At 37.1% G+C, this 17,198-nt stretch overlaps 1 protein-coding gene across 1 annotated transcript; it reads right to left on the reverse strand.

The window, feature by feature from the left end:
• Positions 1 to 1,982: 1,982 nt before the first annotated feature.
• On the reverse strand, positions 1,983 to 16,964 carry LOC114290301 (putative disease resistance protein At4g19050). Its single transcript, XM_028234179.2, has 7 exons — positions 16,851 to 16,964; positions 8,770 to 12,782; positions 5,480 to 5,545; positions 5,058 to 5,311; positions 3,700 to 3,852; positions 3,140 to 3,614; positions 1,983 to 2,463 (listed from the first exon to the last, which is right to left on the reverse strand). Exon 2 carries the CDS (start codon positions 12,770 to 12,772, stop codon positions 8,813 to 8,815), a length of 3,960 nt encoding a protein of 1,319 aa, XP_028089980.2. The 5' UTR covers positions 12,773 to 12,782; positions 16,851 to 16,964; the 3' UTR covers positions 1,983 to 2,463; positions 3,140 to 3,614; positions 3,700 to 3,852; positions 5,058 to 5,311; positions 5,480 to 5,545; positions 8,770 to 8,812.
• Positions 16,965 to 17,198: the final 234 nt, after the last annotated feature.

Here is a 17,198-nt window from a genome sequence, read left to right on the forward strand (position 1 = left end):
GTGATAGTGGGTTAGGTGAAGTGGAGTGTGTGGTGAAGTGGAGGTAGGTGAAGTGGAGTGTGTAGTGGAGTAGGTGAAGGTAAAGATGGGAAATTCTAACAGTAGCTGATGATGATCTGTTGATTAGAATACTGCTGCCAAACTTGTTCGTTTACAGTTGTGTTAGTAGTAGGCTTGAGCATAGCACAATTAACGTCCATGTCGAACCCACACTCAGTGGAAGATAATGCCGATACAGGATTTCCCACAGGCACTTGAAGAATCATGGCGAGACTAGTCTTGGAGTTTGAGAGGGTGTTAAGGATGGAATGGGTGTTGCAGATCTTGAGGCAATTGGGCACATGATATGTGGATGAAGAAAGGGCAACTAACACAACCATAGCTCTTACCTGTGATGGGTAGCAAACTCCCATTACAGAGGCCTTTCCTCTGATTCATATGGAGATTCAAATGATTTTTTTGGCTGAATATAGTGAGCTCCAAAGCAGTAGCGGAGTCAGGAAATTAAGTTAGAATGAGCACTAATTAATTACAATTTTTTATCTAAAAAAAAAAAAGGATCATGATCAACATTAAGATAATAATAATTTTATGAGTTAAATTTAAGCATAAGAAATTAAAAATCATTATTAATAGGAACAAATCAAAATTCTATAATAGTGTGCAATAGCTTGGTTCGGGATGGTGACGTAAATTTGTAATTTTAGCACAAAAAATTATGGATCAAAATTCCTAATTTTAGAAAATAAAAACACATCATTTATAGCACAAATTATTATAAAATCTATTTAATTTTTATTTGATAGAAAATATTAAAGAGATGATATTGCTTATAAATGATGTGTTTTGAATGGAAACTATAAAATAGTCTAAGAGTACCCTATGGCGTTACCTATGTGATGCTCAAAGCATGAGAAATCACAAATCACACTAAGTAGTTTGTCAACTACCGAAAAATAATGAGTTAATTACATACAGCCCATAAGATTTTTCACTACACTATTAGTTTAGACTACTACATAAACAATATCACATAGTGCTACCAAAGTATAAAATAACTACTTGTTGTGAACAATACAAGAAATCCTTAGCCAAATAACATGTTAAGAAAAAAAAAAACACATTTTGTATATGATCACAAAACAAAAACAAAAACAAAAACAACAAAAGATTCAAAATTGAGGGGGGCACGTGACCCCGGGGCCTTTGTGGCTCCGCCCCTGCCAAAGGATGTTCGTGAAAGGAAGGTTGAATCACAGGCTCCATCTCCATCCCTCTCTCTCACCTATGTTTTTTCCGATGTTTTTCTCCTCCTCGTAGGTCGCATTTAAACAACAGAATGGAAGAATCTCTTTGTTAAAGATGATGAAAATGTAGATACTCAAAATTTGATATGATTACACCGATTTTGATTTCTTTGTATTATTTATTACTATTAAAGTTAAAATAATTAAAATTAATATACAGACATAAAAATAAACAACGGTAAAATATACATGTGATTGAGTTTTCATGATTCAAGCGTTCAGAACTAAATGATTTAGAAAATTTATCTATTACAATCATGTATAGCAGGTAAGAAAAATAATCCTTGCGGCCTGCCAAGGAATCTAATGTTTGTCAGTGTGCAACTAATCAAGAAGCTGTAATGAGCTCACATAAAATAAATAAATAAAATAAAATAAGCTGTAATGAGTAAGATTTGCTTTTGGAATAATATCCATGCTTGCATCAGTCTTCTAAGAAAATCTAAGTGCATAGAAGATATGTTTTTATGATTGATTTTGTGAAATAATTATGTGCATGCAATACAACTCTTATTTACTTCAACCATGTGCATGATACAGCTCTTAAGTGATTACTTTTTTATTTTAAATTTCTTCATGTAAAAAAAAATAGAAATTTATTTATTAATATGGCAAAGTCATTTTCATCTAGTAGAAGTGGATATGAGTGGCTTAAACTAGATAATGATAATGAAGTGATTTCTAAAGTTTGGTCCGGCTCATTTATTCCCTAGTTCATTTAAAACAAAAATCAAAATTTTCAAGCTCACCCACAAATGGGACAACTTTAATTACTTGTGAGAGTGCCCAACAACCGTCACACATGAGAGAAAAAAAGGCTAGGCAAACAATACACCACTTTCCTGTGTTTATAGCATTACTGAAAAGAAAATGATATTAGATGCTACCATGAACAAATGTTGACGCTCATCGCACCTTGTTCAGTTCAGTCAACCCCCGCTTTCAGCAAAAACATCAAGTGAGTGGAATGTTTGACATTGCAAATGTGACATCTTGGTTACATTTCTGTTTAAGGGCCTCTAACTTGGTCACAATTGTATCGACAGTTGTTCTTCCCGCCTCTAATTTGGTTGTTTGTTCCTCTAACTCTGCACTTAGCACCATATACCTTCATCCAGTTCGACAATGGCAGAGTTCACTGTAGCTTCTTCATTGTCTGTGGAAGCTTAGTTTGCATTAAATGAAGGTCTAGAAGGGATAGAATAAGAGCATATCTAACATTTGATACAATATGCACATAATGACTATCCTCAAATTTGAACTCACAATGTCAAGGCAAATAGGTTGAGGTAATCACTAAATCAATAGCCCCATTAGATGGAGAATTAAAATTACAAAACAATTTAGCAAGTCAGACAAAAGAAAAAAAAAATAAAATCACAAATTATGTTCTCCTAATTTTTTTAATTTATTATTTAATTATTTATTCCTTCATTTCTAATGTAGATCACCAAATTCTCTTTCCAGAAAGTCCAATGGAGGTAATACTGTCACATGAAGACTGAGCCTTATTGATGCCTGATCCTACGGTGTATGCACTTGATTTTCAATATCTAGATTCGAATTACTGGATGAAGGGGAAGCTTCAATATGTTAGCAAATAAAATATTTGAGACTAATGGAGGACACAATTCTGTTTCATGTGATACATGAGAGTACAACCTACGAAATTGTGTGTTATCATCAATATCATGGGTGGAATGGAAGCAATAAAGAGGGTAGCAAGAGCAAAACACAGTAAGCATCAGCAAGAGGAACACAATTGAAAGATATAAACCTACAGATTTTTCTAATAATCATGACTGATGAAATTAATTATGGACTTGCCTTACCTTGGATACAAGGCAACCAACATGGGCAGCAACAAAGTGGCATTCGGCACAGTAGTAACTTGGGTGTGAGCTAAGTAAATTCGAGAGTCCATTCTATAAATGCACGAAATGTAACACGATCCTCCAATTACACATGGCAAGACCACAGCAAAAATCTTGCTTCGGTGCTGATCATAGTCTCACTCCACTTCAAGAGCCTCCCTTGGAAGTCAGAGAGAAGGAGATCTTTATGCAACAATTGATGGCTCTCTCTTTGCACCCTACTCCTATGGGGTCTGACCTATCTCTGCAAGAAGCACAGTGCTTTCCACAAGTCTTGCATCCGAGTCCCACTAGAGATCCAACACTGCTTTCATCCCACACACCCTCTTTCGCTCAACATGAATTACGAAGGAGTTGAACGTGTCCAATGTTACGCCTGGAAGTTCAATGCATCTTTACAGAGCTGATGATCAGAAGTCAGTCCCATGGGCACCTGCTCACGTTCGTTGAAGAGAAAACTGACCATCTTGGTGGTGGTTGTTCACACTGTAAAAAAAAATAAAACATAAAATCATTACCTGGAGGATGCCACATCATCCGATCTGCTTCATTCTGGTGCATGAGGGTATCCTCTTGCAGTGTGCAAATTCTGTAATTAGTCCTTGCTCGATGCCTTAATCAATCTCGCTTCAATAGAAATTTGGATCAACTCCATATATAGGACGGATCATCTGGTGCATTATCATAGAAGGGAGGGTGGATCATAACTTCTTTCATATGAAAATACAAGCAAATACTGAAAGAAACAAAAGATAAGAGAATAATAAAGCTTTCGCTAGTAAGTTTTTAAACAGATTATAATCCTAACACATCTCAACATAATCTGAGACAAAGAATAATCCAAGGTTTCAAGCCTCACTGAATTGGCAATGACATGCTACTAAAATTCAGGAATACCAACATGTTGATTTTCAACTTTCCAAGTACTCAATCATGTTCAAATGCTAAAACAACGCCCAATTAGTACACATTAACGTGTGTTTGGGAGGGGAAAATTTGAGTACACATCTAACCTTTGGCATAATGTACAAAATGGTGGTCCCAAGACTTGAACCCATAACCTCAAGGTTATTAGGCCAAATCTTAACCATTGAACCAATCAATGTCAAAAAAAAATGCTAATATCTCAAACATGTCAAAATATTGATACAATCAATGGCAGCCCTTCTAAAAAATTATAAAGAAACAAGTGCCTAAGGCTATAGAACTTTCTAGCCACAGAATTGTCCTCACAAAGCACTTGTTGAAAGATTCAAGATTCCTACTGCAGAGATGTGGAAGTCCCACATCATCATAGAAGCCAATCAATGTGCTGATACACTTGTCGAGAATGGCAATGAACAAGAAGAACAGTGCATTGAACGTTAAAGTGGATCCCCTAACTGGATCTGCAACATGTTGATTGAGAACATGATACATAGGGACTGAATTGCTTCTTTGCTGCTGTTTTCATTTCCATAGTACCACAATAATAATAATAATATGGGTAAATTACAGATACACCCCCTGAGATTTGCTTAAAATACAAATTGCTCCTTGTGATTTAAAAAATTACAAATACACCCTTGTTAAAAAAATTTATTTAACATAATTAATTAAAAAAATAAAATTCATAATTGCTCCCCCATAAAATAATAAAATTACCTAAATTGTTAATTGAAACATATTTCTAACATCATTAAAAACTGTTAATTGATTTGATGATTTATTAATAAAAAGAGCGATTTGTTATAAAATTACAAACCTCAGAGGGTAGAATGTAATTTTCAGAACTACAGGGGACAATTTATATTTTAATCAAACCTTAGGAGATGTATTTGTAAGTACCCTAATAATAATAATAATAATAATAATAATAAACAAAATAGAGCAATACCTCTTATGCAAACATCACAGCCACAACCCACTTGTCGTCTGCCTCTAATGTTGATGCTACTATTCAAGCACTACTGCTTTATGGATGACATTTTCAGACCCAATATATGGCGCATTCAGCATTAGCACCTTTAATTTTGCACCATCACTCTTGACACTATCTTGATCTAGCTCCATTCTGTTCCATTTCTTCCAACACCAAGGCTTTCCAAATTCCAAGTGAAGGATGATTCGCCCTCTAGTTAAAATGACTGCCTGACAAGCATAACCTTATATTTAGTCAATGCATAACCCAGATTTTTAATATAAGTTTGGATACTTGTTAATAATGAGAGTTACTAATAAAAATCAACAAATATTTATCTTTTAATAATTAGATCATTCATACTATTTGTAGTAAAAAGGAGTCAGATCACAACAAACCTGAGTTACATACAGATTGCAGCAGGGAAAATTGTCCAGCACCTCAAGGATTCCACCTTCAGTACGGTTTATGTTAAAATCCACCTACTCTCCACCTACTTCACCCACTTAAACCTACTCCACTAAACCTAACCCACTACACCACTACCACCTCACCTACTCCACTAAACCTAACCCACTACACCACTACCACCTCCACTTCACCTACTCCTTACCTACTACACACTCACCCTCTTCTATATATAGGAATCATGAATCATTGTAATAGATATCAATATAAATCAATCAATAATACAATTCTCTATTTCTCTTTATACATTAAATTTCTACATGGTATCAGAGCAAGGTTAAGCACTTAGTATTTTTCGTTTCACCGGCGGGCGGCAACCTCGCCTTGGCCGCCCGCCGGACCTCAACCTATTCCGCTCATTTTCTACACATACCTTCCCATCACTGCCTAAATCCTCTCTCTTGAGGCCAATGTGAATTCCTCTTCTTCATAATCTGCACTAACTGTGGCATCTTTTCCTGGGGCAAACTCTGCAACCCAACACTCAATCTATGCTTCTCCTCCATGCTCATTTGCCTCTTGTTAGGATCCTTCGCCTTCGGCTTTGGTTTGGGCTTCGCCACAGCCTTGAGCTTCACTGCAGCTTTCAGCTTCACGGCAGCCTTCGGTTTCACAGCAGCTTTTGGCTTCGCAGCTGGCTTGGCCTTTGCCGCTGGCTTGGGCTTCACAGCGGCTTTAGCTTTTGGCGCAGCAGCTTTTGTCTTAGCCGGAGCCTTCTTTTCCTTTTTCGCTTTTACAGCCTTCGGCTTTGCAGCAGCCTTCGGCTTTGCTTCCCTCTGGTGGCTCCCCAGGTTCCACCTGAGCTGCATGATTCATTTATAGCTGCAATTGATAAGGGAAGTATTAGAACAATGCCCAATAGAAGTATGCCAGCTGCTCCTTACCCTACTCCTGGAGCACTATTAATAGGTGATGCTTTCAACATGTGTCATCCTTTAACTGGTGGAGGAATGACTGGAGCCCTGTATAAGGTGTTTTGTGCATCTCCTGATCAAGCAAGGAAGGAAATGCGTGAAGCATGTTTTGATTATTTGAGCCTTGGAGGTGTGTGTTCAACAGGACCAGTGGCTTTACTCTCTGGTCTAAATCCTAGCCCATTGAGCTTGATACTCCATTTCTTTGCTATAGCCATATATGGTGTTGGCCGTCTCTTGCTACCATTTCCTTCCCCTAAGCGCCTGTGGATAGCAGCTAGATTATTTTTGGGTGCATCGGCTATCATTTTTCCCCTCTTTCTCTCACATGGGCTTGTCCCCTCTCTCTCCTCCGTTTGATTTCAAAATCTATTATTTTTATTTATTTTCTCCAAACCACTTTCCTTATTTCTCCCATCTTTCATTTTGATTTCAAATATATTTTTATTATTTCTTTCTTTATTTTTCTTTCACATTATTTTTTAATCTTTTTCAAATTCCATTCATACCATATAGCTTTGCACACCAAACCATCTTTTATTCATCTCAGGGATCAACCTCGATCACAATTTTAACAAAAAAAAAAAAAAAAACAAACCACAACACCACAAGATTTGTTTTCTTTTCTGCAGACGGCCACCCACCGACCTCACTTTTTCGCCTATTCCGCCGGTCTTTTCTTCTTGCCTCCGTCCTGGGCGGCCCTTGACGGTGTTGCCTCCGTGTTTCCCACTCCACTGGGCACGATCACTCCACCCTGCTCCTCCACTACAGCATATGGCGGACCTCCAAATCGGAACATAACGGTGGCCTTCCGCTTCAGCTCCTTATTTTCCGCCTTTAGCACACTTATCTCTGCTCGCGCATCCTTATACATGCGTTGGAGCAGAGCCAGTTGGGCGTTTAACTGCTGCACCTCATTTGTCCTACTCTGCAGCCGGTGCGACAAGTTTGTGACCGCAGTCATAGTTTCAACACAGGACTTCAATGTATACTGATTAGCTTCAATATCCGTTTGCACTGCCATTTTTTGCTCCACCGACCGCATCGGAAAGTTCAACGGAGCAAAACCAGAGGTGTTTGGTTGAGGTTCACAGGCCACCGCACCAGTTATCTCTCTTGTTGACTCGTTGAGGTCGGGAAAGAGAGTGAGCAGACCACGGGAAGAAGAGGCTATGTTCTGGGTAGCTGAACGGGAAGAAGAAGCCATGTTTTTGGGTTGCTGAGTGTTTCAGAGAAGGGTTGGTTACAGAATGTTACAGAGAACGAAGAGGTTTCAACTGGTTTGTTATGCTTCCAAGCCTCAGACTTCGCTTTGGTTTATAAAGACAGAGACGACGAGGCCGACACGCGCTCTGTCAATCACGTGCATCGCCGCGTGTCAGGCGCCCCTTTTGATGGCTCGACGCTTTCTGTCGGGCACGTCTTTTGATGAAGTGGGCGTGCCTTTTGATGGCACGCCTTTTGATGGCACGCCTTTTTATGGATTGGGCACGCCTTTTGATGGCACGCCTTTTGAAAGATTGGGCACACCTTTTGAGGGTGCGACTTTTTAAGGGTCCGACAATACTCTGTAAACTGTCCCGACATTGATTCCGGTTAGCTCCTTCATGGGTCCGACAAGACTCTGTAAACTGTCCCGACATTGATTCCGGTTAGTTTCTACAAGGGTCCAGCAAGACTCCGTAAACTGTCACCACAACTGTCACAACATTGTCTGCTACAACGGTCCGACATGACCCCATAAACTGTCTTCTACATCGGTCTGACACCGCCATCCAGTGTCCTCTACACCGTTATGACACCACCATACAGTGTCCTCTACATGGTTATGACACCCCCATACAGTGTCCTCTACATGGTTATGACACCCCCATACAGTGTCCTCTACAACGTTATGACACCACCATCCAGTGTCTTCACCAATGGTCTGACACGACCATACAGTGTCTCTTATCCTCTTTTATTTTTATGTATTTTCTTGTTTTGTTACTCTCTCCAAACTCAAGTTGGTTAGTTCCTATCCCCCTTGAGTTTGCGGGGGGCTGTTAAAATCCACCTACTCTCCACCTACTTCACCCACTTAAACCTACTCTACTAAACCTAACCCACTACACCACTACCACCTCACCTACTCCACTAAACCTAACCCACTAGACCACTACCACCTCCACTTCACCTACTCCTTACCTACTACACACTCACCCTCTTCTATATATAGGAATCATGAATCATTGTAATAGATATCAATATAAATCAATCAATAATACAATTCTCTATTTCTCTTTATACATTAAATTTCTACAGTTTATAATGCTCAAGAAACATCCTTACCATCTGTCCCCGGTGTCAATTTTCACTAATAGGTAACTGAAGGCTTGGCGGCAGTTTTGGGCATTCCCTGATAAAGCGATCTTGCCTAGATGGCAATCCACCTCCAACGCTCTTCAGCTCTGGTAGTCTCAATAGATGCAATCTATGTAAGTTCGGCCACTTAAAATCTGCTGACGTGCTGCTGTTTTCAATAAGAGTCTCCAATTTATCACAAGATTTCATTTCAAGGATCTTGAGGTCTTTTGGCAACTGGTGTGAAGACAGAACATTTACAAGAATGGAGCATTCCCCAACTTTTAAAGTATGCAGAGATGGCATCACGCACCCTATGCTCTTCAATTTTGGTAGTTCCCACAGATGCAATGTGTGTAATTTTGGTAATTTACACTGTGCTGACTTATCATCGAACAGAGCCTCCAATTTATCACAAAATTTTATTTCAAGAACTTCAAGGTTTTCTAGCTTCTGGGATGAAGAGAAAACACTTGAAATCTTTGGACAACAATCTAGATACATATATTTAAGGTTCTGAAAGGTCTCATGCTGTAGGTTCTCACTATATATACTCTCAAAGTTAAGCAGATTGGAAAGCCATAGCACCTCTAAATCTTTTCCCAATTCGACATCATCATCTTCTTCTTCTGCATGAAAAACAACCTCCATGTTTTTGCTTCTCTCTATCCAACATCCTTTCATCAGCTTGATGGTATTGGCAGCTAGATCATATAATTCTTTGACAAATGCATTATCAAACAAAAATAAATATTTAGCACGCTCAGTACCCTTGGGAAAATGATGGAATCCACAGATCTCTAATGATCGTTCTTGATCAATCATACGAGAGAAGCATCTAGCCTGGGAAAAAATACCTCTGAAGATAAGTTCATCTCTATAACAATGTATACCTCCTTTTTTATTTTGCGGGTCAACAGGGCAAACAGAGAAATGTAACTGTTTGAAGCCTGTCGAATTTTTCTCCAAATGTTGGAAAATTTTGGAACTACTGACAGATATGAAAGGTCTGTTACTGTCTGTGAGCATATCAGGCAAACTGGAGATGTGCCACTGATACTGGTTTGGCTCCTCTTCCAGGCAACTAATCTTCTTTTCATCAGCTCCTTGATTCTTCATCATGTTCGGCAGATCAAGTTGCTCAAGACAAGTCAATTCTGAGATTCCGTAGGGAAGTACTTTAATGATGGCTCCTGATGGATCACACATTTCAAGATGCAAAAACTCTTCTAGATTTGCACAATCTCTAAGCACCAGCTGACGGAGGTTGGTAAAATTGTTAAGAGGTGGCAAATGTGTGAGAGCAGTTCCAGAAAGATCAAGAACCTCAAGCTTAGTAAGTGCTTCCAAGTCCTGCACTGATTCTAAAAGCTGACAACCCCTTAGAAAAAGCTGTTTAAGATCCTTGAGCTTTGACATGGATGGTAGCTTTTTAAGAAGGGTTTCAGAGAGGTCAAGAATCTGAAGGTGACCCATATGCTCCAAGAAATCAGCACCGCTTTCTCCAAAGCACTTAACACTGGATAGATTTAGCTCTTCAAGTTTTGTCAGAGATCCCAGTGGTGGAAGTTCTTTCAAATTAATACATTTATTAAGTAAGAGGCGATGAAGGTTGCTAAGATGTGAAAGGGACGGCAGGCTATCTATTTGGTCAAAGGATGTGTCTTGTATAACTGTTAGAGCACTACAACCTGAAAGATCAAGCACCTCCAGCTTTTTAAGGTTATTCAATTGTGGCAATTTCTCCAAGGATGAGCAATGCGAAAGTAATAGCTGACGGAGCTTGCAAAGATTCAAAAGGGATGGCAATTTTTTTATGTTGGTTTCTGAAAGGTCAAGAATTCGCAGTTTTTTCAGATCGTCAAAGAACATATCTTCGATTTTAACCAGACTACTAGCACCAGAAAGATGAAGTGCCTCCAGGTCTCTAAGTGCCTTCATGTATGTAAGTTCTTTTAGCATAAAGCAACCTTTCAAATAGAGATGATGGGGATTCCCAATGTTGGAAGGCAAACTTTCAACTTTAGTTCCTGACAAATTGATGATTTTGAGGCCAGCATTTGTTTCGAATGATGGATTTTGGAATTCAGCAAATGATTTAGCACCCGAAATATCAAGAACCTGGAGACTGGTTAATGACTCAATGCTAGGTAGCCTCTCTACACAATGACAGTCACGAAGAGAGATATGAGTGAGTTGTTGAATGCCACCAAATATTGGTGGTTTTTGAATCTTGGTGTTGGAAAGATCGAGTGTTTGAAGCTTCGTCATCCCTTTTAGGGTTACATAAGGGAAGTTTACCAACGAAGCAGCACCAGAAAGATTAAGCACCACAAGTTTATCAGATCTTTTCAAAGGTTTCAGTTCCATTAATTTGGAACAATCTTTAAGGAGGAGCCTGTGGAGTTCAGTAAGCTTGTAAAAAGAGTCGGGCAAAGATGTGATCGGAAGGCCAGATAGGTTAAGGCTTCGAAGTTGGGTCATTTTATCAAAAAGATTGTGTGGCAATTTTTCCAAGGAACAAGCCCCAGAAATTTCCAGAACTGTTAAATTTGAAAGCTCTTGGATGAGGTCAACATTAACCAAGAAATCACAGCCCCTTAGCACAAGCATATTAAGTTCTTTAATTTCAGACAAGGCACGTGGCAGTGATTTAAGTGTGGGGTTGAAAATAGCCAGAACTTGGAGCTCAAGATTGGACTGACAGAATTTGTGAAGGACTTCAGAGCAGAGACGATTTCCATCAAGCAGCAAGGTTGACAGTTTTCCTTTTTTACCACTGCAAGGTGTTTTTATCATGCCACCTGCCTGTGTGATTTTCCCAAGGCCTCCCCACTCACCATCCTCAAACAAATCAGCCAATCCAAGGTGAGCTATCCCATTAAATCCACACCGGTGACAGTCTTCCAAACTCAGCATAGATCTTTCCATGAGGATGTAATCAGCCTCCACCGATCTTTCCATGATTATGCAATCAGCATCCACTTTTTTTAGCAACCGACAATCAATAAGCTCCATCAGAACACGATGTCCCTCCTCATATGCCTTCTCAATACAATCAATATGACCAAAATAACCTTCCATTATCCAGTAGGCTATTAATTCATTGTAATGGACGTTTCCACGGTTGCGGAAGAAATGGCTGCCCCTCCATGTATAGTCCATCAAAATAGTGCTGGGCAACAAGTCATACGCACTGGACAGTAGCTGTATAAAATTTTTGTTTTCACCATCAAATGCTTCATCCAGAGCACTTTCCAGAGTTCGCATCCCAGAAACACGTTCACTGAAGTAACTTATGGCTTTCGCTATAATGACAATTGCAGCAGGTAGTAGATCCATACTCCTTTCAACAAAAGCTTTAGCCAGTGCCATACCTGGAAAGTTAAGAACTTTAGACCCAGTTCTTTGTTTCAGCAAAGACCATGACTCATTCCCAGACAGGGTATTCACCTCAATCACCGTCTTAGTTTCAAAAGTTTTATGACGATCTCCATTCACAGAGGTGATTAATACCTTGCATGAATTTTTCTGGGAAACAGGCAAAAGTGCTTTGATCTCTTCCTCTTTCATTTTGTTTCCCTCATCATCCAAAATCAGAAGGAATTTTTTTCGCTCAAGTGCTGCAGATATCTTTTTTTCCAGGACCTCCAGGTTCTCCTCCTCCGGTACCTCCTCAATATCCACATTATGATCAACTTCGAACCCCTTAGTAGTAGAAAGCTGGAACAACTGACGGGCGATGCTATTGTAAAAAGCCTTGGTGTCATAGTTTCTGTTCAGAAACACCCAAAGGATGAAATCAAATAAGCGCTCCCTAGTTGCACGAGCACTTAACTTTTTTGCCATCCATGTTTTCCCACTTCCAGGCTTTCCAACAAGGACAATAGTTTTTGAACCCTCATCCTTTAACAGTTTCAAAATCCTTTCTTCTTCCACTGTGTTCAAAGACATCGCTGACATAAGGAATTCCCTGAATTATTTAAAAGAATAATTAATTGTAGGATTACAAACAATTGAAGAAAACAGGAAGGAGATTAGTTCAGTAAGAATTATAACCAAACTCAGGGGAATGTAAATCAAATCTAAGTATCTGCCACATCATTGTAGTTCATCCCTTGAGTTGCAAAAACTATAGAACTTCCTTAAAGTCAGAAGGATTTCTGTTACTTAGCTTGGTGATACGGTTATAAGAAAAAAGACAACATTAATATTTTGCAGCATGTGTAGTTAAGAGTTTCTTTTGATTTCTAGACATTTTTAATTTTAAAAGCCTTTTCCTTGTCATTACAAAATTAATTCTTTCTTGATGATCAAATGTTTGGTAAACTCAATTTACATGGTGATTTGCAAGTGCAGGACATGGATTGCACCGCATTGCATGCGTAAAAGTGGCATTTCCATTTTAATAATAAAGAATCAAACTTTAAACGAACTAACATGGTTTTTTTTTCTTTTTCTTTTTCTTTTTTGGTGGTCAATAAGGAGATAAATTACAAATATCATGAGAACTTAAATCAAACTAGACATTAAACTATTAAAGAAAGTCCAACAAACAGCCACAAGGATACACAAACACCACAAACCTATAAAATAAATAAATAAAAACTACATGGGGTACAGAACCACATGCATATGGGGCGAGTCAAAACCTTCACCTCCTAGTGAGGTGCAAGAACTTTTGGACAATAGGCTAACCCCATTGGTTACTAGCCTAGTTTATTTAGTCTAAACTCTACACTACAGTGATAACAAATAGGATATTTCACTTTATCTCCACCATTAATTTTAAAAAATTTAACAACTCGTGGAAATCTTATATCCCTTACACATGTGAAAATATCAGGTCTAGAAATATAAAATGTTGGTAACCCCAGAGTCCATCTCAAATAAAAGTTGTAATTAATCTCATTCTATGCTGCAAGGACTCTTCCACTTTCCCCAGCGTACATGAGTCCAACGGGTATGATAAGGGTATGGGAAACATGTCTAACACCCATTCCCAATGAAGACACTTAGATCCTTCAACTTTTATGATGTTTGAAGAAGAAGACATTCACATTTGTTAGAGAAGAAACATGAAAAATATAAATTCAATATTTTTCCTAAATACCATTTAATTTAGAATATATTTCTAAATAATTTACAATGTCTTATCCAAATAATTTAAAACATTTCTAGAGTATATTTCTTTCAACAATTATAAATTTATTTTGTTCCTCAAACTTCAGTTTTCCCATTACATTTTATTGTTATCTCTGCTTGGTTAAGCTTTACCATATCAAGATGTCATTTTTTATCAACCTTCTTCTTTTCTTAGGCTTGCAGAATGTCACTCATCTTCCTTCTCAATTACAGCTAATAAATGTATTCTTCTCACCTTTAAAGGAATCCAAGCCATTTTATCTATTTAAAGTATTTCAATTTGCGAATATAAGCTTCCAAGAGAGATGTTTGAGTACGCTAACCATGTATTTATTTGATTAAAACATAATATTTGATTCTCAAACCCAAAGCCATGGAAAATTATTTTCAATATAAATATTACAATGTGAACTTCAAAATTTGCCGCCCCTCCTCACTTGTTGATTTGTTTCTAAATTGACCCCCCATTCTGATAGTTTAATGTCAAGAAAATCAAACATTCTTCCATTTGCTCAAGCATAATTTTTGGCGAATGGATGCAAGAGCTCCCTTTCACCAAACTAAATTTTTGAATAAAATACATTCAAAACAATCAAAATTGATATTTGAGCTAGAAAGCCTTAAACACCTGATTTGTCACTAAGATCCTTAAAAATTATTCTCTAACACCATTCATGCATGTATGGCATAATCTCCAAAGTCCTAAAAACAATGCTACAGAGCTAGAAAAAGTAACCTGAAAATTGGCAAGAAAATGTAGTGACCAGATTCGTTCTGGGTGTGGTCCACATTACACCAAATTCCAATATACATCGTGCACTTCATTTTCTGGTCACTTTCCAGTCTCTTTTTTCAGATTTTGTAACTTTTTTTTCCTTTTGGTAATTGTGCGACTCCACAAAGTAAACAATTTAGAGGGGAAGATATGTGGGTGTTTGGGAAGTGGCTATTTTTTAGACTTTTTGGCTTTTTGGCTATTTTAGTAGGCTATTTTAGTTTTTGTGTTTGGGAAGATAGGATGGATTTGTATTTGAGTTGTTGTATTGAAAAATGTGTTTGAAATGATATTTGAGACTGGAATGACAAATTTGTCTCTATCCTCACTTTTTCCAAAATTAGTCTAAAGGGGGCAAAATTGTCATTTACTATCTTAGAGTCTAGGCTGGCACTACACTGTCAACGAGACAGTGTAGCTGCCCCACTGCCGAAATGATGTTTTCTTTTTCTTTTTCTTTTTCTTTTTTTAATATAAATCATTGATTTAGGATATTTGAGGCTATTTGGCTATTTTAGTGTTTGAGGCTATTTTAGCCACAAACTTGGGTTCCCAAACACCCCCTATAGCTTCTGGTGTTATAAAAGGGTAAATGCATAGCAATAGTCCAGTAAAAGGCTTCATAGGCAATTGAAATCTCTCGATTAAGGTTTTAGTGGGTTGTTTTGGAAACTAGCTATTTTTAGTTGACTTTTTGATTTTTTACGAAAAGACATACAGAAAAGTAGAGAGAAGATTTTTTGGTAGTGGCTTTTTAGCTTTTTGGCAAAAAAAGCTAGTTCCAAAACTTGCCCCATCCTTGAAAGATGTGTTTCAATCACAGGTCAAATTCTGGTCCCAAAATCCATTTAACCTAAAACACATTGTTTGGGAATTTTGGAGAGGAAAAAAAGAACTGATTTGTTTAGTAAAGAGAGAAAAGATTGTGTTTTCTCTCACTCCTATTTGGTTAAGTTGGATAGAGAAGAAGAAAATAGTGATTTTTCTCTAATCTTGCTTGGAAAGACTGCATAAAAGAAAGAAAAGAAAAGAAACTCTTCCACCTTTTATTTTTATTTTTTTCATACCTAGATGGACAATTTTAGTATTACATATAAAATTAAGGGGAACTTACGTATAAGTCCTAATAGATAGATTTATTGTCCAATTGTTAAAAAAAATGTCACAAATGAAGTCGCTAATTGTTAATAGCATTTTTCATCAAACACTATTAAAAAATGTCACTAATAATGAATTTTCAGCAATAGTTTGAAAATTGTCATAAAAAATGTTACTAATTATAAGTTTTAACGACAATTTTAAAAAAAATAATAACAAAAAAAGTCGCTAATTTTCAACTTTCAGCGACATTTTGAAAATTCATCACAAAAAAATTCGCTAACCTTTAATAGTATTTTTCATCAAACACTATTAAAAAAATATCACTAATTGTCAATTTTCAGCGATAGTTTAAAAATTATCATAAAAAATATCACTAATTATAAGTTAGCAACAGTTTAAAAAATTCGTCACAAAAAAAGTCACTAATTGTAAATTTTAGAGCCAATTTATAAAAACCGTGACAAAAAAAAAAGTCACTAATTGTCAATTTTTAGCTACATGCAAAAAATCGTCACAAAAAATTATTTTTAACGATGATTACTAGGAATTATTTTTAATATGACTTGATGAGAATTAAATCCAATTATTAAAACATATTGGTAGTTTACCTAAAATTAGTAATCTATCTCATTTTTTTTTTCTCCAAATTTCTCTACTTTTGGAGGGATTAAAAAAAAAAGGTTATAAGAGAAATCCATTTATCTCTATTTCTTTCCATTTTTTGTCATTTCTCTCCTCTTTAGTAATCCAAACAAGTGATTAGGATCTAGATAAATCAATTTCTTTTCTTTTTTTGTCTACAAACCATTCAATCCAAACACACGCAATTTGATTGGTGATAAAGAAACCCAGAACAAATGATTACCAAGTTGGACGATTACTTGTTTCATTTCATTTGAATTTGGACAACAACACACGACGACCAATGCATTCAAAACCGGAAAAAACACAAACAAAGACGATTTTGAATGCCAAAAGAGAACTTGTAAAAACTCAAATGAAGAGGGTGAAAGAGAGAACCTGGGTTGATAGGGGAACGTGGACTCTTTGATTTGAGAGACAGAGTAAACTGGGTTGGCGTTGAGTTTCTCAAATCTTCATTCTCATCGGTCGCCATATAACGTTCAATTGACCTATCTAATCAAAGTCATCGTCAACTAATTTTTATTATTATTATTATTATTAGAAGAGTAATACTAGAGGTCCCAAATAATCTATAAAATATTTTACCAAATCTCTTATATGGGTGTGAGACCCACAACATACATGTGGGTTTGTGTGGGTCCCACTGTGAGAGGTTTGGTAAAATATTTGGTAGATTATTTAAGGTCTCTAGCATTTTCCTTGTTAGAATAATGTTTTACGCAT

Source organism: Camellia sinensis, chromosome 13, assembly GCF_055761805.1.
Source record: "Camellia sinensis isolate YWXY chromosome 13, ASM5576180v1, whole genome shotgun sequence".
Lineage (NCBI taxonomy): Eukaryota > Viridiplantae > Streptophyta > Magnoliopsida > Ericales > Theaceae > Camellia > Camellia sinensis.